Source organism: Lagopus muta, chromosome 21 (genome assembly GCF_023343835.1).
Source record: "Lagopus muta isolate bLagMut1 chromosome 21, bLagMut1 primary, whole genome shotgun sequence".
NCBI classification, from domain to species: domain Eukaryota; kingdom Metazoa; phylum Chordata; class Aves; order Galliformes; family Phasianidae; genus Lagopus; species Lagopus muta.
The window spans coordinates 885,038-911,736 of NC_064453.1; the positions used below are offsets into that span (position 1 = coordinate 885,038).

The following is a 26,699-nucleotide window of genomic DNA, read 5'->3' on the forward strand; positions in this document are numbered from 1 at the left end:
CTGGGAGCACGGAGCCCTGCCAGCTGACTGTGTCTCTAGGGCAGGACTAAATGCAGCCCATCTCCTCTCTTTAGGTATTTAAAAGCCTCTGAGAAATGCACGTAGGTCTGCATTCCCATTCTCTGTGTTCAGGCCGTATTTACGTACGTGCTGCAGCTCCAGTTCTATAGGGATGGCTCAAGCCCGTCCCAACATGGCTGTGTTTTCTTCCGAGCCATTTGCTGCTCAGAAGATTTCTGCCTCTTGGTTTCAGTTCTCCTTCCAGAAACCGCACATCACTTAAACTGACTTGAGTGTAATGATGCAAATGCAGGAAGCAGGTAATTAGTCTCCGGAGGGTGGAACTGAGACTGAAGCAATGAAATCGTTCTGGATGGATCCAACTCCACCGAACAGAAAGGCAGAAATCCCCCGAGGAGCACAGGGAGGGGCAACATGTGGGCTCTGTCCTGTGGCACTGGGCCTCCCCAGCCACCAGGAGTGGGGCAGCAGAGGGCTGGGTGTGAGTGGCCCTCAGTGCTCCACCCAGAGGTGCTCAGACAACAGCAGCAGCAGCCTTGGAGTGCTGTGCCTGCCTGCAGCCTGGCTGCAGATGAGCTCAACGGCAGCGTTTCCAATGACAGGCGGTGACGTCTGAGGAAAAATAATTAAATATCTACAGCAAACACTCGCAGACTTGGAGCAAGTGCACATATACCTGGCAGAATTGTTCTAAAGAAAGCTTATCATGGCTGCTTCGCTCCTTTTGCTCCTCTTTCATACCTTTCTCTCTTCAAATGGATATGAGAGAGGAGTTTATTTCACCCCAAAGCAAACTTGGCAGCACCTGATGTGTTTGGCAACTGTCTGGCCATGCCACTGTCTGGGTGCACTTAGCAGATGGCCAATGCAGTGCTGTACCAGTGCCACGCTTCCAGAGGAGCAATACGTTGCTATTCCCCTGTAATTGCCATAGCACACCTCGGTGCTGCTGCTGGAGCAAGGAATGGTTCTCCATGATGCACTGGGGACTGGCAAAGCTGCTGGCACAAACGGGGTAATGAATGTTGGATAACTTGTATTGTTTCACAGACTGAGCTTAAATATTGAAGGAGCAGTATCCTCGTGTCAGAGAGGGGCTTAAAGCTATCTTCAATCTAAGGCATGTTTTCCTCTCTGCGCACAGGCATTTGCATGGGGACCTCACTTCAGCGTTAATGGGATTTGTGAGCTTGGAACGTATCCTAATGCACTGCCTCCCCAGTATCTCTTGTCTGAGTAAAACGAGTTTGAATTTTTCATCTTAATTGCAGACCTGTGATCTGGAGTAGATTTGCTTGTACTGAAAAGCATCAGCTTTCAGACCTGGCAGAGACACGTCCCCATGCACTGTGTGCCAACATCCCAGCACTGCTTTGCCCTGCAGCAGCCACTTAGCCAGGAATCCCCCAGTGCTCCCTGCAATGCTCCCTGCTGTGCACAGCCCAAGCGAGGCCATTTGTGATGGAGTGTTGTGTTTGCTGCTCCCTGGGCCAGCACTGACACCAGGGCGATTCCCTGCGCTTCCCTTCCTCTGCACAGAGCCACATTTTGGGCTGTTGCTGTTACTGCAGGAGCACTCTGTAAAGTTGCTGCTGTAGTGGAATAAAAAGTTATCACCAACCCCGTAGGGATCTGGTGAAGATGCTGGCACGAGAAGAGTTTGTAATGAGCTCTAAGACATATTAATGAAGAGAAGTATAATTATTATTGCTGAGTTCAATTACAGCCCCTGGATTACAAATATTCTCCCACAATCCCTCAAGAAAGAAATGCATCTTGTCTCTGCAATTAAATAAACTGCATATCAAGGGAAAGGGAGAGGATTAAACTACAGAAGGAGAAATTGCTTCTGCTGGAGGCTGGTGGCCCCGTCCTCCCGAGCGGCTCTCGGGGCTCTGAGGGATGGATCCCTACTGAGTGCCTGCACCGATGTTCTGATGGGATCTCAGCCCCAAGGACTGCACAGCTTCTCCTTAAACATCGCTTCCATCTGTGGGAACGGCAGCACTGCTGCTTGCCGAATTCTGTCAGAGCCCAATATCTGAAAGCTCTCTTTGTGCAGCCTGATTGCTGTTTCATCTCTCCTTGCTAACTTGCTTTACACACCGCTGCAGCGCTGCCTTTTGATCCTGCAGGCTGCAGGAAGCGTGTTTGTGCTGCGAAGCCCGCAGCTCTGCGACTGCACCGTGCTACCCATGGGGAGACTTTTGTCCAAACAATCTCTAATTCCCAAAAGATACAGAGCTGCCGGCTTCGCTTTCTAGAAGAAATGGCAACAAGGAATAAACGGTTTTATTCTTCTGCTTGTGGGCGGTTTTCTATTCACACATCCTCACATCAAATCCAGTTGTCAGAAGGGGCTCTCACTGTGTGCCACATGACTTCTGGCCGCCTGACGGACACCTGAGGGGCTGATGCTCCTCCTTGATGGGTGAACTGGACAAGAGACACTCAGCAGGAAGGAATTGCTGCACACAGAGTCTGCCAGGCCCTGGGAGAGGAGCAGAGATACGAGGCAAGGCACAGCAGCCCTTCTGCGGGCAGGAGGTGCCTTTGTGCTGTAGTATCATCTGATGGAGCTGCTCCGCCAGAACAGCTTCAAAAGAGTGCGGAGGATACGCACCACTGGTTTCTTAATGGAGGTGATGGAGGCATGCTTCAATGCAAAAAATATTTAAACAGATTGTAATGAGGATCTGGCTTCATTAAGGAGCCTTGTAGGGCTGATGAGTGAATTGTTCCTGTTGCACTCAGGTCCCCAGTTGGAATGAACGCATGAGCACGCAGCACTCGAGGACACCAGAGCAGTTGTCTCAGTGTGAATCTTGCCAGTGGTACAATATTGCTTGCTGTTGCATGAACAGAACATGTCTCCTCTGATTGTTTTTCCCTGCTCTTCTGAGATAGATGCTGTTTGAGGAGCCCCGCTGGTGGAAGGTCTTCTCAGAGGAGCAGAAGCAGCTTTTTACATGAAACCTCTGACCTCAGGAGTGGAGGGGATAGAAAACCAACAGCAAATTGCCTTGCCAATGAAGCTCGATCCTTTCTGAAAGGAGTCTGTGAGATTTGGCAAAAGTCTGGCCTCAGTAATCACCATTCCATGGTGTTTCAGCTGTAATTGTCCTTTTTTAATTCGGGGAGCTACTGAGCTGTAGCAGTATTCCCTAGGCAGCTTAAGCTTCCACTCCTGTAAGATACCAGGGAAGAAGATTCCTCTCGATGCAAATCATGATGGCTTTTGCTCTGTTAAGGCACTGCCTGGCCCAGCACCTGTGCTCAGACCAGCTCTGCCCATGGGGTCACTGCTCATCTGCCCACGGATCAGGAATTCTTCAGAGCCAGGAACAAAATCGGTGAGGCTTTATAAATATTATGTATTGAATGATCACAAGCTAAGTGACAGAAAATGAACAAGAGTTAATCGCGTGACAGAGAGGGAAAACATCTCTGCACAGCAATCATTTCAAAGGCAAACAGAAATATTTATAGGCTGAGGGTTGCACAAGTTGCCACCACGCACTGGCAGGAGATGTGCTGTGGGTTTGCTTTAGGATGGGGCTGCAGCAGGCATGTAGGCATGGCTGTGCTGAACGGCAAGGCTCGTCCCAAGCTGGGTTCAAAGGGATGTGCTGGGTACAATTCTGAAAATAAGTGCAGAATGGAAAACATGCTGGTGATCTTCTATTGCCCAGCAGCTGCAGACTGGCCCCTGCTTCTCTGTGCGCCTGGCAGGGACTGCTCGATCCAGTGGGAGCAGAACACACTCACAGGTACCTGCAGAGGATAAAAGGGAAGAGATGATTTGTTCACATCCCAAAGCAATCCCTGCAGGCAGATTCAGAGACAGGTTTCCAATTGCCTCCATTCAGAGACACCAAGCAGGCTTCAAAGAATCCTGTGTATTTTTAGCAGCAACATAATATCAGTGGAAATCTAATAAACTTTGCCATCAAATATTTATCCCATTACACCGGCTTAAGTAATTCAAGCTACTGAAATCAACACAGTGGTTTTATTTTTAATGAGCCTGCTGTAAAACAGCCTCTTCTATCATTGTCAGGTGTGCGTGGAGGAGAGGTACGTCGGCTCCAAGCGCTTTTAATCTCCCCAAAGAAACAACGCTAAATAATGGAGAACGTTTACCGAAACGCTGCCTGTCGCTGGGAGAAGAGCTGAGCAGGGCTGGGTAAGGCTGCAGCTCTGCGCCCAGGGCAGGAGAAGGGCTGCCGTGTGCCAGGCAGGTCTCGGGTCGCAGGCAGTGGCAGCGGGCAGGAGCTGCGGTTCTCAAGGCATCTCCGGTGGAACAGTGACCCCCAGCGTCTGCAGCCCCCCACCCGGAGGAGACTTGTTTGCACGACGCTGTTAACGCAGCGATCAGATGCAATCGGAACAAAACGTGGGTCTGCATTGTGGCAGCGATGCTGGGCTGCCGCAGCAGTGTAATCACACCGATTACTGGTTGCGGAGGACCGGTCCTAGTGGGCTGTTTTGTGCTGGGAGAGATTTACTCGGGTTTTGTGAGGCGCTTTAAAAAATCCACATTGCTCAGCGCTGCTGGAGCCGTTGGAAGAGTATGAAGCTGTGGGCAGTGCCTGGGGAAGAAGGCTTTGCCGTATTACCACTTGAAACAGCTACAAAAGCCAGGTATTTGCACCAGAAGCACTTGCCAGTGCAGGCAGCTCCTCTGCACTCGGGTTCTTACATCTGCCTTGAGGGTTTTCATTAAAGGAATGAATTTCTTTTTTGGCAAAGGCAGTGTACTGTTCTATTATCTCCATATTCTGGCACTCCGCATTTTGTTCTTGATAAGAAAGAAATCTAAAATAAGACTCAGAAAGGTTTTTCACGTGGCAAGCGTAAAATGTAATTACGTGGCATGGGTTTCCTGTTGTTTTTATGTATGGCCTCTCTGGTTCCTGGTGTGAGTATTTCTAAGTAATGAATACAAAGGTCTTATTTGGATTGGAGCAGTGCAGAGGCACTCAGGGTGGTACTGCTCAGGGCAGCGGGTGTCAGAGGGCTGCAGGCTCCCCTGAATGTTTCAGTTCTGGCTGGGTTATCAGCTCATCAGCAATTCTTCCAGGAGACAGTGGCTCCAGGAGCCCCAGATCAGCACTTCAGTATTCACTGTCATTACCTGAGTTGGCATGACAACATTGCGGCGGTGCGACTGGGAAGAACGACAGGGGGAAAAGCTGTGTCTCCAAAGCTCAGCGAAGCCATCCTGCTGGAGCTGCTCTGCCAGCAGGCCGAGGGCAGCGGGCAGAGGGACGCCACAGCCCAGATCTCACTGCCCCAGCTGGGGGTGGTGCATCATCATGCTGCTTTCTCCCCAGGTGCTGCTAATGAAGAAGAATGACTGCAGCCACTCGAGCTAAAAATAACTTTTCCATAGCAGGAAAAGACCAGTCCGTGCTCCTGCTGGATGCTTGGTTAGTTTGATAGATCTCTCACTCAACAGTTTGCAGCCGTTACATTTACAGGCAACGTTATTTTTGGCTGCTGTCCCTTGCATGTCACTAATGTTTAACCAAATGAACTTGCAGGATTATAACAGACAGAGACACTGGTGGAAGTGACAGGCACAGAGACAAGTGCTGCAAGAAGCTAATTTACACATCGAATTTCACAGCCCGAGCCTCCCTTCCTGCTCAATAAGCTCATCAGCTGCTGCTTCATACCCGCCAGCCAGCTCTCATAAAAACAAGGGAGCTCAGAAAATGGCTTTTTTTTTCTTTTTTCCTTTCTTTTTTTTTTTTTTTTTTTTTTTTTTTTCCTTCCTGCTTAGATGACGGATTCTAATAAAAACCACTTTTTAATATGGTTGAGACTAAGTCCTCTTTTATGTGGAAATGTGAATTTAATGTAAATAGTTTGCGCTGCTCTGCTTCTCTTTAAGGGCTTGTTGGCTGCTGGCAGTCTCTGCGCAGCCTTTCAAGGCACTCCAGAGGCACTGAGCTCTGAGATGCGGGCAGATCTCCGACGGGGTTCTTGCTGCCTCTCCTGGGGGCCTCTCTGCACTCTGCAATGGATGTTTTCTCAGAGAGCGATCAGAAAATGCAACATCTGCAGTTGTGAAATTGCCCCCATTTTCCCATGAAGGAAGATTGTTATTGAGAGAGAACGCAGCACGTGGAATCCAGGAGCTTTGCAAAGAATCTCGACAGGTTGATGGTTGGACTTGACGATCTCAGAAGTCTTTCCAAACGTTATGAAGCTGATTCTAAGCCCTGGCGTTCTGGCTTTGTTTGTGCAAGGTGTGCACAGACAAGGATGTGCATGGATGTGTCCAAGGCTGAGTCTGGCACCTCAGGGTTACGGAAACCATTCATTAACATCTTCAAAATCCTTTTTTTTTTTTCCTTGCTATTTTCAGTTCACAGAAGAAATTGAAATGGCAACCAAGCTTTCCAGCAGCAGAAAAGCTGCTCTGCAGCCAGTTCCAGTCTCTCCTGTTTATGAGGCAGTATAAGTTTTCACTGCATAATAAAAACAATCATCTGTATTCCTTGGCTGCGAGCAACAACACTGACAGTGGAGCAAGTTTTGGTGCTTTGGAGGAGAATACGAATCATCTCAGCCACAGAACAAAGCGCAAAAGACCCCTGAGCACTGAGCAAAGCTGCACAACAACGCACCAGGCCTGTTCTCCAACTTCTGCAGGTGTTGCAGTGCTGAGAAAAAGCTGAATGTCCTCAGAGGAATATTGCTGCCGCATCTCTGAGTTTTAAACTGTTGCTTGTGTGGTTTTTTTCAGACCAGGATGCGCAGATGGGAATGTTATGTGCTGGCTTGGGGTGGGAGCACAGGTAGCAGCCCCAAGCTGAGAATTGCGGCGTGGCTCTGCAGCAAGGAAGCACATTATCTATCCTGAACGATAGAGATCCCCATTGTGTCCCAAAAGCACGCAGTTAGAAAGCAGGGATGTGGTTTTGTGCTATGGGCAGAGCTGTAGGCTGGAGCAACCCACAGCCATCGCCTCCCATGAGGACACACAGAGCTCATCACACTCCTGGCTCTCCTCGCAGCCCTTGAAGTTAAGGAGGGATTTGCATTCCTGACGCCATTCGTTCCCCGAGGGCTGGATCACGACTTCCCAATGCACATCTTAGAACCAAAGCTTCCAGAAAGAAGGCGCTGGAAAGCTAAAGACCTGACGCGTTTATCACCCACACAGCCTGCACGCAAATTTATTTTAGTCCCTTTCCAGGAGAAAATCTGGGAGCTGCGTTTTGCCTCACCAAAAGGCGACTTAACGTCCCGACGGGCCCGGATACCCGGCAGCCCGCGGCCTCTCCCCGCCCCTCCCGTCGGTAAGGGCGGCCCGCAGCGCTGCGCTCGGACCAGGCCGGGCATCACCGCCCCTCCCCAAGATGGCGGCGGGCGGGAAGGCGGCCAGCGGGGCCGGCGGCGGGAGGAGGCGGCAGGTGAGGGCCGAATCGGGCTGCTGCAGCGGGACGGGACGGGGAGCGCCTGGAGAGCGCTCGGGATGTGGAAGCCGTGCGGATGGCACGGGGATGGCGGTCAGCCACGTCCTGCCCTGCTTTGTGCTCTGCTGGCCGTGAGCTGTACGAGGCTCTGTTTAGACCTCTTTATTCTCCCGCTCGTGTTTCCCGCTGTGGCTGTGCTGGGTGAGGTTCCTCTCAGAGCTTCGTGCCCGGCCTCCCCACACGAGCTGGCTGCCGATGTGTTCAGGTGCTTTTGAACTTCAGGAGCTTCTTTTTTTTCCTAACAGACTTGTTCACACAAAGCAGCTGGCAAACGGCCCTCCAAGAGGCTAAAATGCGAAAGAACGAGTCTGGTGAAGTCAGGACTGGCAGGTTGTGTGTGTGGGATTGAGAACCCTGCTGCCCCTAACGCACCCGCTGAGGGCTCAACTCCAGAAGGTACAGGAGATGACCAGGTAATTCAACTGGAAAAAAGTGAAAGCATCCCAGAGACTGGTGGAGAAAAACGGAAGGAACGTGATGTTTCTTCAAAGCCATGTGCAGCGAAATCAAGGAGAGCTTCTTCAAAAACAGACAGCAGTGAGAATCTGCCAGATCGTGCCTGCAGGGAGGAGGGGAGCAGCTGTGAGAGCTTGCTTTTGGAAGGGACCGACTTGAAGGACGGAGACATCCCTAAGAAACTAAGAGAACTGGATAACAGTGCTTTCTTGGATGAAGACAGTAACCAGCCGATGCCAGTGGATCGGTTCTTTGGAAACATTGACTTTATGCAGGTGAGAGTCTGCCTTTAACACTATGAACATTTGGACATGTGATGCCTTCATCTTTTATCTGTTTCATCAGTGCTGTGTTTAGTGGGAGCAGCAAAGATTCATTTGTGGAGGACTTTTATCTCCTGTGCATCCTTTTCAAGACTGCAGAGGGAATGGCAGCCCTCACTTTGACCACGAGCAGTGGCTGGTTTAGACAGGCTCCCTTTTGCACTCTAAGGGTTTATTCAGATGCCACTTGCATGTGTGTGTTAGTGCCTCATGTATGAGTGGGGAAGAATGGGAACTGCTGGAGATGGGGAGGCCTGCCTTTCGCAGCAACTTCACTTCATGATTTCTTCTTTTAGGATCAGCTAGCAGCTGTACTCCCGAGCACAGCAATGAGCAGGAGGGAATACAGAAGGCTGCATTTCATCGCCAAGGAAGATGAGGAGGAGGACGAGGATGCTCTCTAGCAGCAAAGTGTAAAACAGAGGAAACTTTGTTTTCAGTTTTCTTTTGTCTTTCTACCAGCGTGCTGGTGGTTGGCTGTATCACTAGCATGATGTCAGTGTTTGCATTTTCTTAGAGAATGGGTAGAGTCTGCTTCTACAGAGTTGTCAGATACAGGATTCCCCACACTTTTTTTAGGGCAGAGTTTGACTGAATGCTCAGAGAACTGGACATAAATTGTAATTGATTATTAATCACTAGTACCTATAAAAAAGCATGGAAAATATCAGCTCCTATTGTTACAAGTCTGAACTCATATTTACAGCAAACACTTGGCCTATTCTCACTTTTTAAAAAAAATTACCATCTTGGGACAGTTCTTTTCTTTCTGGGATGTCTGCCATTACAGCATCTTGCTAGTAATGCAGCCATTTGACTTGCTCACTTCAAAGAGGGACACCAGCTTCTGTTGTGCAAGTTGTCTTGCATTGTTTGCCTTTAAAATGCAATTCTGCTGGCAAAACTCAATGCACATATGTGATTATGAATTCAGTGTTTTTAATCTCCCAGACATTAAGTAGTGTTTTTTATTGCTCCTCTGTTCTCTGAACAACCACGTGAAGCTCACAGCTTCCATCTTCTACCACATCAGCTGTAAGCACTGCCTTTTTGACAGCTCAGTAATGCAGATTGTTCATTATGTTCAAATGACTTTCAAAGGTTATGAACAGAAATTCTGTAAAGAAACACATTGGCAGTGATAAAGGCAGAACAGAATCTCTCAGCAGGACTTTACTGGTAGACAAACAAGTGCTGGTGGCCAAGTAGATATGGGTCAGGCCTTCAAATCTGTTATTTCTGGCCTGCATTTTTTAGATGATGATGAGCAACCTCATATGATTCCAGGAATTGCTAACTCATCCAGCGTTCATGATAATGCTTTGAAAGTGTGATTCTGCAAGAAGCTCTCAGATATTTATTATTACAAAAATAAAGAAACTGTTTCTAAAAATGCAGAGAAAATATGATCAGCAGATGGTTTAAATCAATATTAATTTCTACAGCTACAGTGTGTTGAACATTCAAAAATCTGAAGCCAAACAAATCGTATATGCATGACATGTTAATTTATTCAAATTCCCACTCCAGTTGATGTATTGTTTCTGTCAGTGCTAGTTCTTGGCTCCTTTTTACTCTTAAGTCTGTAACACTGAAAAAAAAAAAACCTTCATATTTTAGCGTGCTCGTGGTTTTCATCACAACTCCATCTAAAAGCAGTTCTCCCAGCTTTCCTTAAATGCCATCTTACTAATTTTTTTCCCCTAGGCAGTATCTTCACACACAGTGCAAAATGGTGTTTGTAAGAAATGTGCCACGCTGACAGCACAGTGCTTGTTGTCAGAGTCTTTATTGCAGTCCCTTCCCCAACACCAAAACACCAGAACGTGCATTTTCACCTCTGTTACAGTTGATGTAGATTCAGTGAGATGATCAGAAAGGCTCAATCCAATGGAGCTCCTTACTGAAAATGCACCTGCTTATTTTTCATGTAGAGATGTTTGGGGGAAAGGAATTGAATTGTTGCTTTAATTAGCACTGGCTGTAGCAAAACTCCTGCATTTCCAAGTCCCAGCAAGTCAGGACTCACACAGCAATACTATCTTAATAACAATCCTGTCTGAAATAGATGAATTTATCTGATAAGAAAGAGAAGGAGGTGAGAGGAAGAAAATGGAAATAAAAAACCAAAACCAACAACCAAAGTAAACATCCAGAACTTTCCTTTGAGGTAAATGATGTTAATGTCTGGTAAACATCCACTACTTAATTGATAAGCACCTTTTCCTGTGCTAAGTCCTTCTCGTCTGCAGTGGCCATGCTGTATTGTACCTTACTGTTGACTACTCACGCACCTCTACCTCCAGATACACAGAAAGATGGCAGTGATTTCACTTTTATTTTTTGATTTAAAAAATACTCATCCCTGAGAGTTCAGTTGCTATCAGCTGATATTTAGGAAAAAAAAATGTAAAAAATGATCTACTTGTATTTTGTTACCTGAGAGGTAGAGAGTGTTTCACAGAAGCAGTTTCTGCAGACAAACACGATTACTGTATAATAAGATTGTATGTGTTGCTTCAAGAAAGCTCGATCTAGAGAGGCAAAGACTGAGGGAAATCAGTGGGAAAGATGCCAGAGCACAAGGGTGATAAAAGCAGAGATGCACCACATGCTTTCTCCTAGAAGACATGCATCTATGCAACAGTGGATTGAATGGTCACAGACGAGTGCAGGTATTTTCGTAGAGAAAAGCCAGCAGCTCTGCCACTGAATCATTTGGCCTGTCTGCAGTACAGTGCCTGTCTTCCTGGTGAAGGCACAGAATAATTACCCTGAAGTATTGTTTGGCTTAACATTCAGAGCAGTATCAATGTGCTTTGAATCATTTGCAAGAAAGTTCCGTTTCTGTACCATGCATTTTGCACCTAGATTTATTACAGCAAGCAAGAAATCATAAGGTATCATCAGTGTCAGCTTCTGGCCTCTATTCTGCACACTGCGGCTGTGAGTCAGCTTATCACACTCAGCACAGTGTCACCTAAGGTGGGAGAATCAGGCACGGTCTGAACGCGTGCTCTGTGAGATTGCAGTTCAATTAATGCACTGGAGGTGATAAAGGAAGAAGTCCTTGGCAGAAGAGACTTGCTAAGTAAGGTTTTGTTTAAGAAACAAGAGCGACTTAAACATGATGCCATCTTACATGATTTTGAAATGGAAAAAAACAAAACCAGAAGTTGCTTCCAAAGAGAGCACTATGCAATCTCATGGGTTTGCTTCCTTTTTCTGTAAATTTTAGTTTTGTCACAGCTGAGATTGTGATTGGTTTTCTTATGGCAAGCAATATGTACAAGTTTTAGATTATGCATTGTAAACAATAGCTGATAAAAGTACTCCCAGTTCACTTCTCTTCCATCTCGTGTTTTGACAGCTTCTGCCAGTTCTGGGACAACACTACGTTTCTTTTCTATTCTGCAGAATGCAAAAGACAAAACAATATTGCTAGCAAAATCTGTTTCCTTATCAGTATGTCTCCATCTTCCTTCTAAAGCAAGGCAGAAGTTGCATTATTTTACTACAACTAGGTTTGAAGTGTTTTTATGAAGAAATCAATTTAGCAAATTCCCTTTGCTTCAGAAATACACAATGCCTGGAAAGAGGTGTGAAGGTTTCTGCCAGAAAGGGAAAGAAGGGAGGATATCTTTCATAAAGGATAATGTGGTAAGCAGGGTGAATTCCCATACAGGCAAAATCTGAACAGGTGAATTTGGATTGATGCTTTATACATACATGTGATCGAGATTCCAGGTGCTGAAGAGGATTCTGCTTTCCCTGTTAGTATAGGGGTTGATAGAATGCTTACATGGGCAGTCATCTCTGTCAAAAGGGCCCTGTAAAACAAGATGGCTGCTCATCATCCCGGCTCATCCCAGTCATGAACTGATGCAGCTTCCTCTCACCACAACCAGACACAGGTGAAAACACTGCCAAAACTCAGCTCTTCTCTATGCAAGCACTGAAGTCACCATCTCCTTCCTCTGAAGTTGTCACTGCTGCTTCTTACAACCAGAGCAGGGCTTTGCTTTGGAGCAGGGCTGAACCTACCTGACAAGAGAACCATCCCTCCTTTGTGCACAGGCGCATCGCTGCCTCCTCCTCTGTCCTGTCGAAGTAGCTGCCATTATATTTCACAGATTTCAGTTTATCCGACATCAGGTCGAGTATCCTTTTATATGCATCTCTTGCTGTAGGATGAACGTTTGAAATAAAATTACTAACCTAAAAAAAAAAAGAAAGTACAGTCATTCCTTGGCATCTGGAGCAGCTTGTGTCTCTTCTACAAGTGCTGTGCTGGACTACAAAGGTACTTTATATATATATATACGTGTGAGTGTGTACTTAACGTGCAGTCACACTTTTACCTCTTTCATGTAGCTTCGTATTCTGCTTTCACAGCTGTACCGCATATAGCTTGATTTGTTCTTAAAACGAGATTCTAGACCTAAAAAGAACCAGATTAATTTAGTACATTGCTTCTAGTTCTGTGCATCTGCTTAGATGTGTCCTTATGCCTTCTTTTCACAAACTCAGTATACAGGCTTTTTTCTTTCACTGGCTCAAGCCTGCTGTCAGGGCTTAACAGAACCACACAGCCCATCTACTTTGAGAGCAGGGCTGTGTCAGCTGCTACACACAGGCTGTTGTTCATCACTGGTGAGAATGCACAGCTAATGGTGGTGACTGCGTAGAAAAGCAGTGTTTTGTAACTGAGAATTTGCTCTATCGAATAGCATTATTGTGCTCTTTGTATGCTGTTCCACAGGGTTCTGGGCTCCTCTGTTCAAGCCTGACTGGGATCTCTGGCACGCCCAGCAGAGGGCTGCAGAGATGAAGGGTCCGGAGCATCAGGGAGAACCACGGGGCTCAGCCCGGGGAAGAGAAGGCCAAGAGCGGATCTGAGCAATGCTTATCGATATCAGCAAAGCAGGGCAGGGCCGGGGCTCTTATCGGCACAAGGCACCCCGGGCGCCAGCCGGCATTGCCGCAGTTCCATGGGAGCAAGAGGAATCGCGTACCCTCGAACCACTTCCCGTCCTCGTCCCGGCGCTCGGCCGCGCCGTCCCCGCTCAGGTTGTGGATCAGATCCGCCAGCAGCCTCTGCCTGCGGGGCGCCCGTTCGTCCTCCAGCAGCCTCCGAGCGGCCTCCAGCACCGCGTCCGTCCGGCAGCACAGGGCGGCCAGGAACCGCTCCAGGTCCCCGCAACCTGCGGGCGGAGCGCCCGTCAGCAGCCGCACACGGATCGCCCTTCAGCCCGCAGCTCCCCGCCCAGCCCCGCACTCACAGCCCGGCCAGCTCTCCCCGGGCCGCAGCAGCACCAGCTCCGTCTGCGGCGGCAGCGTGCGGAAGAACGCCTCGCTCAGCTCCGTCCCGTCCTCGTAGAGGCACAGCCGGCTGCCTGCCAACGGGAGCTGCCCGGGCGGTCATTCGGGTCCGAGACCCACGGGACCGAGATCCGCGACCCCCGACCCCCGATCCGCACCTGCAGCAGCCGGCAGCCCTTTCGCAGCAGCCCACGCAGGCTCCCCGCCGCCGCCCCGAACTTCTGCGCGCTGCCGGGGCGGCGGAGGCGGAATGGCCTGAGAGGAGCCGCCATCGCTGCGCCCGCCGCTCCCCCGCCTGCGGCCGTGCGCATGCGCGTCGCTGCGGCCCGCGTTGGGCGCTGCGCATGCGTGGCGGCGCCCGCGCCGTTGCTACGGTGACGAGCGATGGAGCCGCGCTGAGGTGAGTGCGGTGCCGTGCGGGCCCGGCTCGATCCTTTCTGCTTCCCTCCGGCCGCGGATCACTCCTCGAAGGGCTGTGCCAAGCCGTCCCGGCATTCAGGGCCCCTACGTGGTGGCTCGGGCCGTAGAACGGCTCCGTAAGGGCCGTTTCCCGAGCTGCGGCCTGCGGGGCGCTGCCCTCCGTGCTGAGGGAAGGGCGGGAAGAGATTCCTCACAGCGCCGTCCTGGGGTCTGTGTCTGTCTGTCTGTGTGTCTGTAGACTTGCATAGCTGTGAAATGCTGCTGGGTGACTTCTGCCTGGGTCGATTCTGTCCTCTTGTTATTATTATTCCCTGTCAAACACACGGGGCGGGATGTCACGCTGCTCTGAAGGTCCTGCATCTGGACATGTGGGGCAAGAAGAAGCTTCTGGGCTCATCACGGTTTGAGTTTTGTCTTGGATTGTTATATTTAGCCCTCCGTTTCTTGGAAGGAGCCCACAAGGGCTCTGCTTTTTGCACAGTCTGATGGTTTAACTAGCTGTACAAGTTAACCTAGCCCTCGCTTCACCAAGTCCCGCTAAAACACTCAGCATAAGAACATGGCTCATTTTATGGAGCTGGCATTCAATAAATTCAGATTTACAGTCATCAGCTGCTGGCTTAATGGACCACAGTACGGAATTCTTGGGCTGCGCTGTTTCAGTGTTGTTTTATTGCCTTCCTAGGGATTAGCTTAAGTTTGAAATGTGGTTGTTTTGAATAGCTCGCCTCTGCAGGATGCCGCACAAGATTGGCTTTGTAGTCGTTAGCTCATCGGGGCACGAAGATGGCTTCAGTGCAAAGGAGCTGATGGTCCACGCACCAACAGTGAATGGATGGCGGTCACCGAGGTACTGCAAGGGAGAGGGACGTGCTTAATCCTCCAGCACTGAGTGTGCAGTGAGTGGGAGATGCAGCATGCGTGCTCAGACTAGTTTAATGCATGCTAGACCAAATTGGTTATAAAACAAAAGCTTCTGAGTTACTTTAACCCTGTGGAATCCTTGTTCTGCAGGGGAAAAAAAAGCCTTGGTTACAACAAAAGGTCATCTTAAAGTTTGTGACTGCATTGACTTGGTATTAAAACTACAATCTTCACAATACATCTTCTGGATGTATGTAGTTGTCTTAGTTTCAGCTGGAACAGTCCTTTTTCTGCATAGTGACTGATATGCTGCCATGTTAAACCACCACAGCAGTGCACATTAACAGACACGCATGCATTAAAGTGAAAAATGTTTCTACTCTTTTTTTTTTTTTTTGCAATATTTGTAATGATGGCAAACTATCACAACTTTGGAAAGTTTCATGATTAAATGTTATTCAAGGTGGCAGTGAAGTGATCTTTAAAAAGATGGCTCAACATTGTGCACATTTGCAGACTCTGTCAGTACCCACAAGAAATCGTTCTGCAGTTGGTGGAGAGATGTCGAATACGAAAACTGCAGCTGCTTGCTCACCAGTACATGATATCAAGCAAAATTGAGTTCTTCATCAGTGAAAGCTTGCCTGAATACTTTGCTCCTTATCAGTCAGAGAGGTTTCACAGACTAGGGTGAGTCTGACAGCTCTGCATTGTTGTATTACCTTAAGCAAGGCCTCAGAAGGAAATAAAAAGCAATCTGGGGATACTGGGGCTGATCCAGCCATGTTGAAAACAGTGGGTTAAAATCAATCCCACTTAAAGCAGTGGGGCCTTAACAAGCCGGTGAGGTTTGTCTGGTTGCTGTGAGAGGCATGATGCAGGTGAGCACTGGTGTAAATGACAGCATGCTGTTTGGTTGATGAGTGAGTTTTAAACCTGATCAAAATGCTTAGTTGAGGAGCCAAAACACAGCTGTGTGTTTGTGTTTTCCTCTGCTTACTGCTGTGTTTTCCTTCTCAGTTATGTCCCTCTCTCAGACAATGAGAAGACAGGTTTCAAAGCTCGAGAGTTAAAATCTGTGTATATGGATGCAGTTGGCCAGTACCTGAAGCTGATTTTCCATAAAAATTATGACAATAAATACAACTTGTACAGTCAGGTAAGTTGAGTTGTGCTCCTTGCTTTGTAAGCTAGATGGAGTTTCAGTAGCACAGAGTGGGCACAGAAATCTGCCCCCTGCACTTGTAGAAGCTGAAATGCTGATGAAAGCTCCTGAGTTCATTTTCACTCGTGACCAAATGCAGCTTATGCAGAGCAGATGAGCTCAGTGCACGTTCCATCACTGCCTTTTGTTTTGAGTTTTAGCCTGCATAGCAGGCTCTGTGCTGAAGACAAGGTAAGTTTGTAGACAGTATTGAAGTTGTACATTTTCCTACATTTGAGTAAAAGCAAGGAACAGAAGGAGAGAGATGAGTTGGAGTAAATCACTACTTGATTTTTCAGATTTGGAGGGTGAATCAGCACAAAATGTCAGCAACTGACTGGCTGTGTGTGTTTAAACATGCTTTTCAATTTGTCTGAGATAAGAACAAAATAACCACCTTGTGCTTTCACTTTTTCTTTCAATCTCTCTCAGGTTGCCCTGGTAGCTATAAATATTATTGGAGATCCAGCAGACTACGGTAATGACAGCAATAAACAGGTAAGTGCAGAGCCCTGTGCTTTTACTGTTGCTGCATTGTTGAGCTGCAGGGTTCTTGAGATAATGAATGCATCTTCGGGTAGTTTCATCCTTCAGCAGAGGTGCTGTACATCGATTTTGATCTAACTTTGAAATAAGGGGGATCTCAGAAATTGAGCCTAAGTTGTGTATGCGAAAATGAAAGCAATCAATTGGAACGTTTGCATTTGCACCCTTAAAGTTCTCACTATTACAGTGTCAGAATTTCTATCCTGAACACCCATGTTGTTGATGAATGTGCATTAAGATCTTTCTTTTCCCCACAAAGCCTTCCAGAGAGAAGCTGATTGACCACTACTTAGGAATTAAATCAGATGATCCTGCCTTAGATGGAACATACCTAGGGTAAAGATATTCTATTGCATATACTCTGCCAACCATCTTCCTGCTCTCCACTAGTTCTCAGTCTCTGTATTCCGTTACCTCTCTGCCTGTGAAAAGAAAACCAATACCCACAGTTATTGATTTCTCTTGTCCTGTATCTTCAGGAAGTCCGACTCCATCTCCCCTCTGGATGATTTGGCTTTTGACATGTACCAGGATCCAGAAGTTGCCCAGATAATACGCAGGCTGGATGAGAAGAAGCACGACGCCGTCCGTCAGGAGCGCTACGATTACGCCAAGAAACTCAAACAAGCCATTGCAGACTTGCAGAAGGTACTGCTCAAAGCTGCTCGTCTCTGAAGCCACCAGGTGCTCTGGTGATCCATCAAGGATCTTAGCATTAACGTGGAAGTGTAACAACTCCCAGTTTGTTGTAAAAACAGTCATTTTAAATTCAGCTGGCTTAATTGTTTGTTTGGAAGTCACGTACGTGTGTATTTCTAATGGTGTGATCCCAAGGTAAGTAGCTGAAATGTTTTCCAGGTCGGGGAGCGACTGGGACGGTACGAAGTGGAGAAACGCTATGCTGTAGAGAAGGAGGATTATGATCTTGCTAAGAAGAAAAAGCAACAGATGGATGCGTACCGCCTGAAAGTGTATCAGCAGCTGCAGCTCCACAACCTGCTGGATGCAGAGCTGATGGTGGGTGCAGTTCCTGGTTTGGGAGGCTGTGTCACATGAGTTCTGTAAATAGAAAGGGCTGAGCGACCTGCATAAATGCAGGGAATGAGAGTGGTTACCAGAGAGGCTTTTTCTTTGGACTGTTTTCCCTACCAGAGACTCAAACGTTATGAACGTGATTAATTCTCAGTAAATTACATTAGAATTTAAAGCAAATAACATCTAAATTCCTAAATGTTATTCCAGAGCTGCACATACAGATTCACAAGGCACTGACGTTCATTTGAAAGAGGCAGAATATTGTTTACTGTCACAGCTGTGAATGTAAGGACTGCTTTTAGTACAATGTCACCTCTCTTTCAACATCTCAGACTCGAAAGCCACCCGACCTGCCTGTGGAGCCTGCGGTTTATGATCATCTTCAGCACACAAAGGCTGCAAATTCACCTCCTCATGAGAACACAGAACTGCAGAGTTCACAGGGAGAGCTGTGGAAAGCAGAGTCTTTGCAGGAAGAGAAGCCGGCAGAACCTCATTCTCCTGAGCCTGTTTTTCTCCATCAGGCCACTCCTCCCACTCTGTCTCATCCCACAACCTCCAGGGAAGTGTTTGCCCAAGAAGAAGTAAGTAACGTGCCTCTGTTGCCAGAGAAATCTCCACAGCAAGAAATCTTGCGTTCAGCCTTCCAAAACAACAAGGTCTGTCGTGGTTTTTCTCATTGCTTGTACAGTATTTGAAACTGTTTGCTGAGTATTGCTGATCTAATAATTGCTGTTGGCCTTTCACTTGGCTGAATTTCTTGGAAAGCTGTTAAAAATGTTCATTCAGATGGAAGATAAAAAAAAAAAAAGACAATATCTGACTTACAGACGGATGAACAGAAAATAGACATTAAATGACTGCAGGAGTCACAGCTGCTTTGGTAGCAGGACAGGCAGCTGCAGTCTGCTTAATAGTGGCTTAATAAATCTTGGAGATCAAGTATGTCAGCAGCAAACAAATTTATGTGACTGCAAGGAAAGCAGCAGAGTCTTGGCAAATCTCATGAAGGCTTGCTGTGACTTTTGTAGCAGTAATATTCTCTTAATAGCATGATGACATAAAATAATTTAGCAAGTAGAGCTTATGGCTTGCTGGCTGCCTACCAACAGGTGGTTCCTGTAACTGCACTTCCACAAAAGGCATTTGGTGTGTGTGTGATGGGATGTAAGAGATAAGCACTACCTGGAAGCACTGATTCTGTTTTTTCACTATACCTCTATGGAAACTTCAGTATCTGTACTTAATTGTAAAGCAATACTGCTTTGAAGGGAAAAGTGAATTGAATCGAGGCAAACCCAATTAATGATGAAACAACTTCACATCTGAGTTATTCCTGGAATAGCAGCTCTTATCTTCCCTGTTAGGTTGAATTTTTACCTTACGATGAGAGACCTCTCCCAGCCATCCACAAACACTCTGAGGAAGCAATTCGATACCTTGAGCCAGAGAAAACTGAGGGAGACAGCAGTAATACTCCAAGAAGTGGCATTGCTGGGGAACCAGAGCCACTGAGTGAGAAGGCACTGAGGGAGGCCAGCCCTGCTATTGAAGTTTTTGGAGAAGCTCTGGTAAAGAACAACAAAATAAACACGTGGATTATTGGGATCTGCTGTGAGTTTGTTTGGTGTTCGCTCAGTCAGCAGGGATTTGCTGATGTGGTTTTTACACCTTCAAAGATCTGAAACACACAGCAGGACCAGGGGATGTGGATGCCTGGGTTGGGCACCACCTTGGCACTGGAGCTTTTTGGATTGATGACTTGATAATCTGCTAATTGTTTATTGCCTAGTCGTCTGCTTGGGGTGCAGGCCCTACCTGGATACCTGCACTGAAAAGGGACTTTTGTAGAGAGAGAAACCATTACTGGTCTCAGGTGGTTCCTGGAAATATGATCTATTCATCCATTTTACTCAAATTCCTCAAAAAATAAGTGCAGAAACACCTGCAGCAAAAGCCAGGTTCCCTTGGAAAAGGCCTGGGGATTTGATACTTCAGTTCACGCGTTCTTTTCAGGTTGTTTCTGTATATAAATATTGAAACATCAGTACTGACCTTTTAAAAGATGGTCTTGTTTTGTGTTCAGGTCTCTGGAGCATATTCCAAAAGTTGGTCGTATCGAGAAGATGCATTGCTGGCAGTGTACAAGAAGCTGATGGAAATGGCAGCAAGCACTGCCAAGGAGGAGTTAAGGAACATGCTGAGGGCTGCGATTTTTCTTGTAAAAAGAGCCATAAAAGACATCGTATCTTCAGTAAGTAGTGATGTGTGTGATAAGAAAATGTCTCCAGCCTGCAATTTGCTCCATTTACGTTTGCTCTGTCCCAGTGAAATCAGCAAGGCCTCACTCAGTGCTGGGATCACTCAGCAGCAGATCTCAAACTAAGGCAGAAGAATTTTAGATACCATTTGAAAAATACTGTAGTTGTGCTTCTTCCCTATGGTATTTTCTTCACCGTTTCTTTCTTTTTATTTAGGTTTTTCAAGCTTCCCTGAAACTTTTAAAAATGCTCATTACACAATATGTACCAAAACACAAACTGGGAAAGCTGGAAACTTCTCACTGTGTGGAAAAAACACTTCCAGGTTTGCTTTCCAGAACAGGAGACTCTTCATCCCGCCTTCGCATCATGGCTGCTAAATTCATTCAGGTCAGAGCTTTTCTGTGCACTGCGGTTTGGTTAACATCAAGAATGTCACAGAGGGACCAGTGGGTGACATCTGACCTGGCTGGGTGTCAGTGCAGAGCTTGCAGCTGTGAGGGGAGGCAGAGCAGGAGCAGCAGCTGAGCCTCAGGATGTGATTGAAGCATAGCTTGTAACAGCCAACTTACCAACAGCATACAGAAATGCCTGGTTAGAAGACAGAGTCCACTCCATGTTAAGTGTTGGCAAAGCACAGTTGGGAAGATCTGCTGGGGGATTACTGTGCTGTTTTCCAGTAGAGTTCAGGAGAGTAATTCTGTGTGTTAATCCAGCCCCAGGAGGGGGGTAGGTGGGTCTCTGGCTCTGGGTTCTTTATCTGTGATTGCATCCATACAGAGAAGGAAAATGAATTCCTTTCACTGGAGGATGTAACTGAAACTTCAAGGTGTGCGATGCTCTCATGTGCCACCAGAGCCCCCAGAAGTGACTGACTTCTTTATCACTGCTGCTTGACTTATTCACAAGAGATTTGTAACTGAATGTTTCAGCGCCATGAGGAAGTGGTCACACATTGTAGAGGAGCTCTGGCCTCAAGAGAAGGAAACTGCTTTTCTGTCCCCAGCACGAGGTGCTGCACTGCCCCGGAAGCAGTTCCCTAGGGAAGGTGCCAGCTAGAATTAACTGATCTCTGCTGAGATAGAAACAAACAGCTACATTTCAGCAAAGTTCTTGCTTCATTGTACTGCACTCATTTTAATCCAAGTAGATTAACTCTGCTTGGCCAAGGCACTCATTGCCCTCGTGTAGCACTCCTACAGCACACTGACTGTGTTTGCAGGAAATGGCTCTGTGGAGCGAAGTGAAACCTCTTCAGATTGTTCCACTTCATTTGGTTCAACCCCTAAAACCGAATTCCCCGACACACCTGGCCATGAGTCGAGTGGAATTAGTTGAGTGCCTCCTGAAAGAGATGGGAACTGAAAACTCAGGCTTCACCGTCGGCAACGCCATGAAGGTGGGAGTCACAGCACTTGGAGCTGCTTTCTGTTGCTGTCGGATTCGTGTTTATTTCTGCTCTCTTTTCAGTTTGCAACGGGAGCTTTGGAGCACAGAGTTTATGAAGTTCGTGACGTAGCACTGCGAATTATTTTCCATATGTACAGGAAGCACAAAGCTGCCATTCTGGAATATCTCCCTCCAGATGATGCAAGCATTCGCAAGACTGTTCTCTATAAAACACTCTTTGATGGATTTACTAAAATAGATGGTAAACTTTCTGAAGCTGAAATGAGGGTAAGTAAGAAGATTGCTGGTATTTTGTGTTCTGCAGATTCTCCTGTATGCAGATGGTTCAAAAACTTTCATAATTGAAGAGTGTTTTCTTCGCAGGCACAAAAAAAGGCAGCAACAGAAGAAGCAGAGAGACAGAAGAAGGCAGAAATAAAAGTTCTTCAAGATCAGCTGGCAGCTCTAAAGGAGATACAAGCAGAAGTTCAAGCTGGAAAGGTCGGGGTGTTTTGGTTTTGCTCTAAATATGACATTTTTAAACCTTTTCCTCAAGTGCCTCCTTGCAAACTATTTGAGCATGGGACAAGTAATGCCAGTTGTAAGAGGGATGGCGGTGTGGAAGAGGGAGGGAGAGCCTCCCCTCTCTGATTTTCACCCTGAGTTTCACACCTGGGGTGTTGTTTTTTGTAACAAAATAAGGAATTGGAATCCTTCCCATTTTAGAAGCTGATGGTGTTGTAAAGTGTTGGCCCTGCTTCTAAGCCTTTAATTGCAGAGAGAAATCAAAATCAGTTCTTCTTCTCCCCAGTTAGTATCACAGTCACAGAAGACATTTCTGACTTAAAAAATTCTTTGTTCATAGGAAAAAGAGTCTGATTTCCAGAAGACAAAAGATCAAGGTAGGTAATTTCAGGTAGTACTAAGAGCTGAGATGCCCTGGAAACACTGTGGGTGCTCAGTGTGTCAGGTTGTATCGATCTTGCATTAGATCTGTTGCTTTTGTTGTCAGCAGAAGGAATATTTCCATTTTCTTTTTACAGGATACAAAAGCCCACAGCCTGCAGCAGTAGAGATTCCAGATGATCATTCCTCTGTTGCAAATTACCTGGATAAGTAAGCTGGATTAATAGCTTCTAATCACCTTAAGTACTTTGTACAACCTGCTAACAGCTATAGTAGTGTTTCTCCAGTAGATCAAAGCTCATAACTTAAACAGTGGAAAAGAAAACCTTTCTAACAGATTGAGAGCAATCCTAGATGTTGGTGTGTAACTACTAGGCTGGCACTACTCTGAATTTGTTTTCTTAGTAGCTGTTGGTGGGATAAGAAAATAAGCACAGGTCAGGACGATGCAGGGAAAATAAGGGCTGTGTTTCAGAAGGTTTCTAACAGTGGGGACATCTGTTCCCATGTATGTGTTACTGATGCTCTGGTGTTTGGCTGTTCCATTGATTGCTTTGTGCTTTGCTGTCTTTTTCCCCAGCCTGTGCATTTTTTGTGGTGAAAGGAATGAATCCTTCACAGAGGAAGGACTGGATCTGCATTACTGGAAACGCTGTCCTATGTTAACCAGATGTGAGCACTGCAAGCAGGTCAGGCACCACAAGTCAGTAGCAGTTTTTATTCTGTTACCATGACAAGATATTTAATGCTACAGCAGAGGAATGCTCAGCACTGAGTGATTTGGGGTGGCATTTTTAGAAAAAAGCAGTTGTACAAAATGTATCAACTGCACTCCATTTCTTTTTTCCATTTCCTTTGAGAAGAGATCCTTAGCTTCCAAAAATCACAGGGGAAGCTTTGTTTTAATGCTGTTCTTGTTTACTCAGTACAAATCTTGGGTACCTCTGTTGTGCTGCAGGTGGTAGAAATAGCAAGCCTGACGGAGCATTTGTTGACTGAGTGTGATAAGAAGGACAGCTTTGGGAAATGCCAGCGGTGCAGTGAAGCCTTTCCAAAGGATGAGTTGCCCAAACACGTTAAGAGCAGGACCTGCAATGGTGAGTAGTTGTCAGCAGAAGGCTGAACTTCAGAAGTCAGGTCAGCACAGCATCCAAGCACTGCACGTTTTTGTCAAGTCACACCACTGCTGTTCAGTACTGCACAGCAATACTGAACTTTAGTCTGTTGTCAGGAGAGAACATCTGACAAAAATCCCTGCCTTTCCCAGTGCTTGAAATGCTTTGCTTCCACGAATGCACATGGGGAAAAATGAGCGAGGACAGAAAAGGCAGCTTGTGTCACATCCCTGCACTTTGAGGCCAGACTGGGATGGTTTTCTACCCATGGGGTGTAAATGATCATAAAGGATCAGACTTCTTTCAGAGCAGTGAGTGATGATAGGCTGGGGCTGCTTTAATCCTAGGGCAGCCTTCTGTGAGTTGTTTGCTATGCAGATCCTCCTTGTGTGCTCAGACTCACCTGTCTGTGCTGTACTTGTTTTATCCTTTCAGCTGCCAAACCAGAAGATGTGGCAAACCATTGCCCACTGTGCCATGACAACTTTTCCCCTGGAGAGGAGGTAAGGCTGCTTCCCAGATTGGTCTGATTTTGTTCCATCATGAGGATGGAGTTTTTGCCCTCCTAGAACACTGCTTTACATGCAGAGATTCCAGAACTCACCAGGGTTACGGAATGGCTCTCATTCTCAGGGGACTTGAAATTAGGGGACATGTATTTCTTTGTTACTTGTGCCCACATTCCTCTTCTCTGCCCTCTGCTGTCGTGCTTCCAAGTGCTGGCAGTCTGCATTCTTTAGTGGCACTGAATGCCTCAGCTATCCCTGCGTCCCCTTCTCCTGTGTTTGAGATTCTGAGTAGGCTGGAGGGTGGCTAACCTTGCTGGTTTCTTAATATCACTTCTTTATAACTGGTTAGGCCTGGAAGTCACACCTCATGGGCACGGATGGCTGTGCAATGAATCTACGAAGGTTTTCCACCATAAATAAAACTATTCCAATGCAGCCTGGTAAGACTTCTTTGCAATGATTGTTCTTTTTTGCTGTGTTGCCACTGCTTAAGGAAAGCATTTCAGCCTCGAGAGCAAGGTGGCTGCTTACATTTTCAACACGCTTTTTGCATTTGGGTTGTGATGTTTGGTAACAGTGCCTTCAGTAACAGTAATTTCAAGGTCAGTTGCCAGGGAAACTGACACGTCTGATAATTGGATCGTTTCAGCCTTGCTTCTACTTAACAGCATGCTCATGAATAGAACAATCAGCAGTGATAGCAAGCAGTTACAGTCTGGAAAGCTGACCACCAATGCAGTGCATTGAGAGCCTGTTTTGGCTGTGATGTCCAACAGAGGACGCTGCTCTCATCCTAAGTGCAAAAGGAATCGAGTGCTGTGTGCTGGGTGCTGCTTTTCCTTTCCCAGTGGAAGCAGGAGCTGGGCAGAGCTTAGGGCTGTGCAACTTCAACATCAGCAGAGAGAAAGTGATGCTCATCTCAGACTTCTTAAAGTTGTCTTTGCTTATTTGGCACATGTAGAATCCCCTTGCTTTGTGAATGCAGAAGTTAAGCAAACAAGCTGTTTCCACTGCTTGCAGCACCAAACCTGTTCTCCTCCACTGCTTTTTCTTCCCCTTCAAGCTTTTTTTTTTCAGTGCTGTTTCATCCCCTCCATGCTCAGATTGTTGCCAGAGTTAAACTGCTGTGTCTGAGTTTTGCTTTGCTCACAGCTGCTTTTCAGGGCTGTGCCAAGCTCCTGGGCAGAGCCCTCACATGCTCTCTTTCAGCTGCTGTCAGTGAATGCAGTTCAACTCGGCTCAGACGAGCAAGCAGTGACCTGTGGCATCTCTTCACAGGCAAAGCAGGAGGCCACTATTTGAAGAAACCAAGTCCTTCAAGAACCAAAGTTCGACCTCCCTCCATAGGAAGCAAGATCCCAACGCCGAGAGGAGGCCCGAATAAAAGCCCAGGCAAAACATTCTCAAAGCAGTGACAGGACAAGGGCTGTGCTTTGCATTTTGTATTTAATAATTGGGTGTATCGTTATTAATGGCCATTTAAAACTCCCGAGCAACTCAGATCTTTTCCATGTGATGGCTGAGGCTGTGCAGGCCTGGAACAGAGCGGTGAGGGCACTGCTCCATGGCTTCCACAGCAGCACTGTGGTTTTCTCATTAGAAAGGAGCAAATCCTCCATTGCAGCCTCGCTCCCTGCTGTGCACAAGGAAGGTTGTGGCTGCTTCCTCGTCCCAGAAACAGCCCAGGGCATAGGATTCACTGGAGGGATGCTGTGCTTCCTGCCCTGCTGAGCACAGCCCTGTGGCTGCTCAGGGGCTCCACGGTGGTGGAGGTGAGCGATGGAGTCAGCAGGCATTGGGTGTAAGGTGGAATGAAAAATGTGCGTGCGTGTGGGAATCAGAATACACACAATGTGTAACTAAAGAGCCGCCTGGCCCTGCTCAGCTGAACTGAACCCTTCAATTGGTAAAATACCAACTGCATAAGGCAGAATTCTTCCTTCCCTGTTTGTGTAATGAAAACAGAGAGGGGATGCAGTGCAGCTGAAGAAAGCTGTGAGGGCTTTTGCTTTTCCCTTTTGCAAATCCTAGAGCATTAACAGCATTAATACTCAGCTGCTTTGTCAGGGCGCACGAGCAGCCAGAGCTGAGGGAACTTCAGTGGCCACAAACCACACGTGGCTTTATTTATGATTTATGCAGGGAGTGAAGACGCGGTGCTGCTTTGTACACAGCACTGATTTTGCAACACAGCTTTGTGCAGCCTGCCTACGAGCGTGTGGATTTCACAGGTAGAGCAGCACAGTCGCGTTTTGAAAGCCTTTATATGAATTGTAACTCTCCCAAATTATCAATAGCATATATACATATTCATAAGGGTTGTATATTTCATGTAATGTACGCTTCCTTCCACTGGGGAGCTGCAGGTTTCTGTGTTAGAGCCTCGCTCCTCGTGCAAGCACAGCAGCAGGTTGTGCTGAGAGCTGAGCGGGGCCGAGCCACGGCCTGCGGGTGTGCGGCTGCAGCAGAGCGCGGCTCCTGCCGGAGGTGAACTGCGAGCTCGGCGTCGTGCAGAGGAAAAGACGAAGAGCCGTTTGCGCGCTCTGCATTGGCCGATGCGGCGCCCGCAGTTGCTGAAGGCAGCTCGGCATCGCTCCTCGAGCACGGCTCCTAAACACGGGCAGAACGTAATTAAGGCAGTCAATGAGCTGCATGCGGGCAGCAGGATCTGCGCTTCTATTTTATAACTTGACCGAACCTTTTGAGATGCGCTTTTAGTAACCAATAAAACACTTGAGCTAAGAACAGCGTTTTGCCTCCGCCCGACGCCCGGCCGCTCGCTGCCATAGGGGAGGAGCGGGGCGCGGAGGAGGAGCGGGGCGCGGCGCGGTGCCGCCC

At 47.2% G+C, this 26,699-nt stretch overlaps 3 protein-coding genes across 7 annotated transcripts; 2 read left to right on the top strand and 1 right to left on the bottom strand.

Annotated features, from left to right (window-relative positions):
• Positions 1-6,929: 6,929 nt before the first annotated feature.
• On the top strand, positions 6,930-8,912 carry C21H1orf174 (chromosome 21 C1orf174 homolog). Its single transcript, XM_048967756.1, has 3 exons — positions 6,930-7,448; positions 7,757-8,242; positions 8,587-8,912. The coding sequence occupies exons 1-3, from the start codon at positions 7,395-7,397 to the stop codon at positions 8,692-8,694; spliced, it is 648 nt and encodes a 215-aa protein (XP_048823713.1). The 5' UTR covers positions 6,930-7,394; the 3' UTR covers positions 8,695-8,912.
• A 114-nt stretch (positions 8,913-9,026) lies between these two features.
• Positions 9,027-13,910, bottom strand: DFFB (DNA fragmentation factor subunit beta). Its single transcript, XM_048967755.1, has 7 exons — positions 13,771-13,910; positions 13,573-13,699; positions 13,306-13,494; positions 12,652-12,731; positions 12,335-12,508; positions 12,020-12,120; positions 9,027-11,701 (listed from the first exon to the last, which is right to left on the bottom strand). The coding sequence occupies exons 1-7, from the start codon at positions 13,882-13,884 to the stop codon at positions 11,485-11,487; spliced, it is 1,002 nt and encodes a 333-aa protein (XP_048823712.1). The 5' UTR covers positions 13,885-13,910; the 3' UTR covers positions 9,027-11,484.
• Positions 13,911-13,949: 39 nt separating this feature from the next.
• On the top strand, positions 13,950-26,599 carry CEP104 (centrosomal protein 104). Of its 5 annotated transcripts, none has more exons than XM_048967815.1 (22): positions 13,950-14,012; positions 14,756-14,882; positions 15,413-15,586; positions 15,917-16,055; positions 16,533-16,598; positions 16,906-16,982; positions 17,126-17,294; positions 17,505-17,663; positions 18,014-18,340; positions 19,049-19,252; positions 19,768-19,935; positions 20,159-20,332; positions 21,165-21,341; positions 21,413-21,619; positions 21,716-21,832; positions 22,197-22,233; positions 22,375-22,447; positions 22,818-22,926; positions 23,196-23,334; positions 23,788-23,855; positions 24,211-24,301; positions 25,140-26,599. In XM_048967815.1, exons 2-22 carry the CDS (start codon positions 14,770-14,772, stop codon positions 25,274-25,276), a joined length of 2,925 nt encoding a protein of 974 aa, XP_048823772.1. In that variant the 5' UTR covers positions 13,950-14,012; positions 14,756-14,769; the 3' UTR covers positions 25,277-26,599. The 5 variants fall into 5 exon arrangements, with proteins under 5 accessions (XP_048823772.1, XP_048823771.1, XP_048823773.1 ...); XM_048967814.1 differs by having other exon boundaries at positions 13,972-14,012; positions 14,718-14,882; XM_048967816.1 differs by having other exon boundaries at positions 13,972-14,012; positions 14,718-14,882; positions 18,014-18,265.
• The last annotated feature ends 100 nt before the right edge of the window (positions 26,600-26,699 follow it).

Coding starts and splice junctions, on each gene's coding strand:
- CEP104 (XM_048967815.1), top strand. CDS start 14,770: ATGCCGCACAAGATTGGCTTTGTAGTCGTTAGCTCATCGGGGCACGAA. Junction 21,833..22,196: donor CAGAAGTTCAAGCTGGAAAG/GTCGGGGTGTTT, acceptor CTTTGTTCATAG/GAAAAAGAGTCTGATTTCCA. Junction 23,335..23,787: donor TAAGAGCAGGACCTGCAATG/GTGAGTAGTTGT, acceptor TTATCCTTTCAG/CTGCCAAACCAGAAGATGTG.
- C21H1orf174 (XM_048967756.1), top strand. CDS start 7,395: ATGGCGGCGGGCGGGAAGGCGGCCAGCGGGGCCGGCGGCGGGAGGAGG. Junction 7,449..7,756: donor GCGGCGGGAGGAGGCGGCAG/GTGAGGGCCGAA, acceptor TTTTCCTAACAG/ACTTGTTCACACAAAGCAGC. Junction 8,243..8,586: donor GAAACATTGACTTTATGCAG/GTGAGAGTCTGC, acceptor TTCTTCTTTTAG/GATCAGCTAGCAGCTGTACT.
- DFFB (XM_048967755.1), bottom strand. CDS start 13,884: ATGGCGGCTCCTCTCAGGCCATTCCGCCTCCGCCGCCCCGGCAGCGCG. Junction 13,495..13,572: donor CGGGGAGAGCTGGCCGGGCT/GTGAGTGCGGGG, acceptor CTCCGCCCGCAG/GTTGCGGGGACCTGGAGCGG. Junction 12,732..13,305: donor GGACGGGAAGTGGTTCGAGG/GTACGCGATTCC, acceptor GGTTCTTTTTAG/GTCTAGAATCTCGTTTTAAG.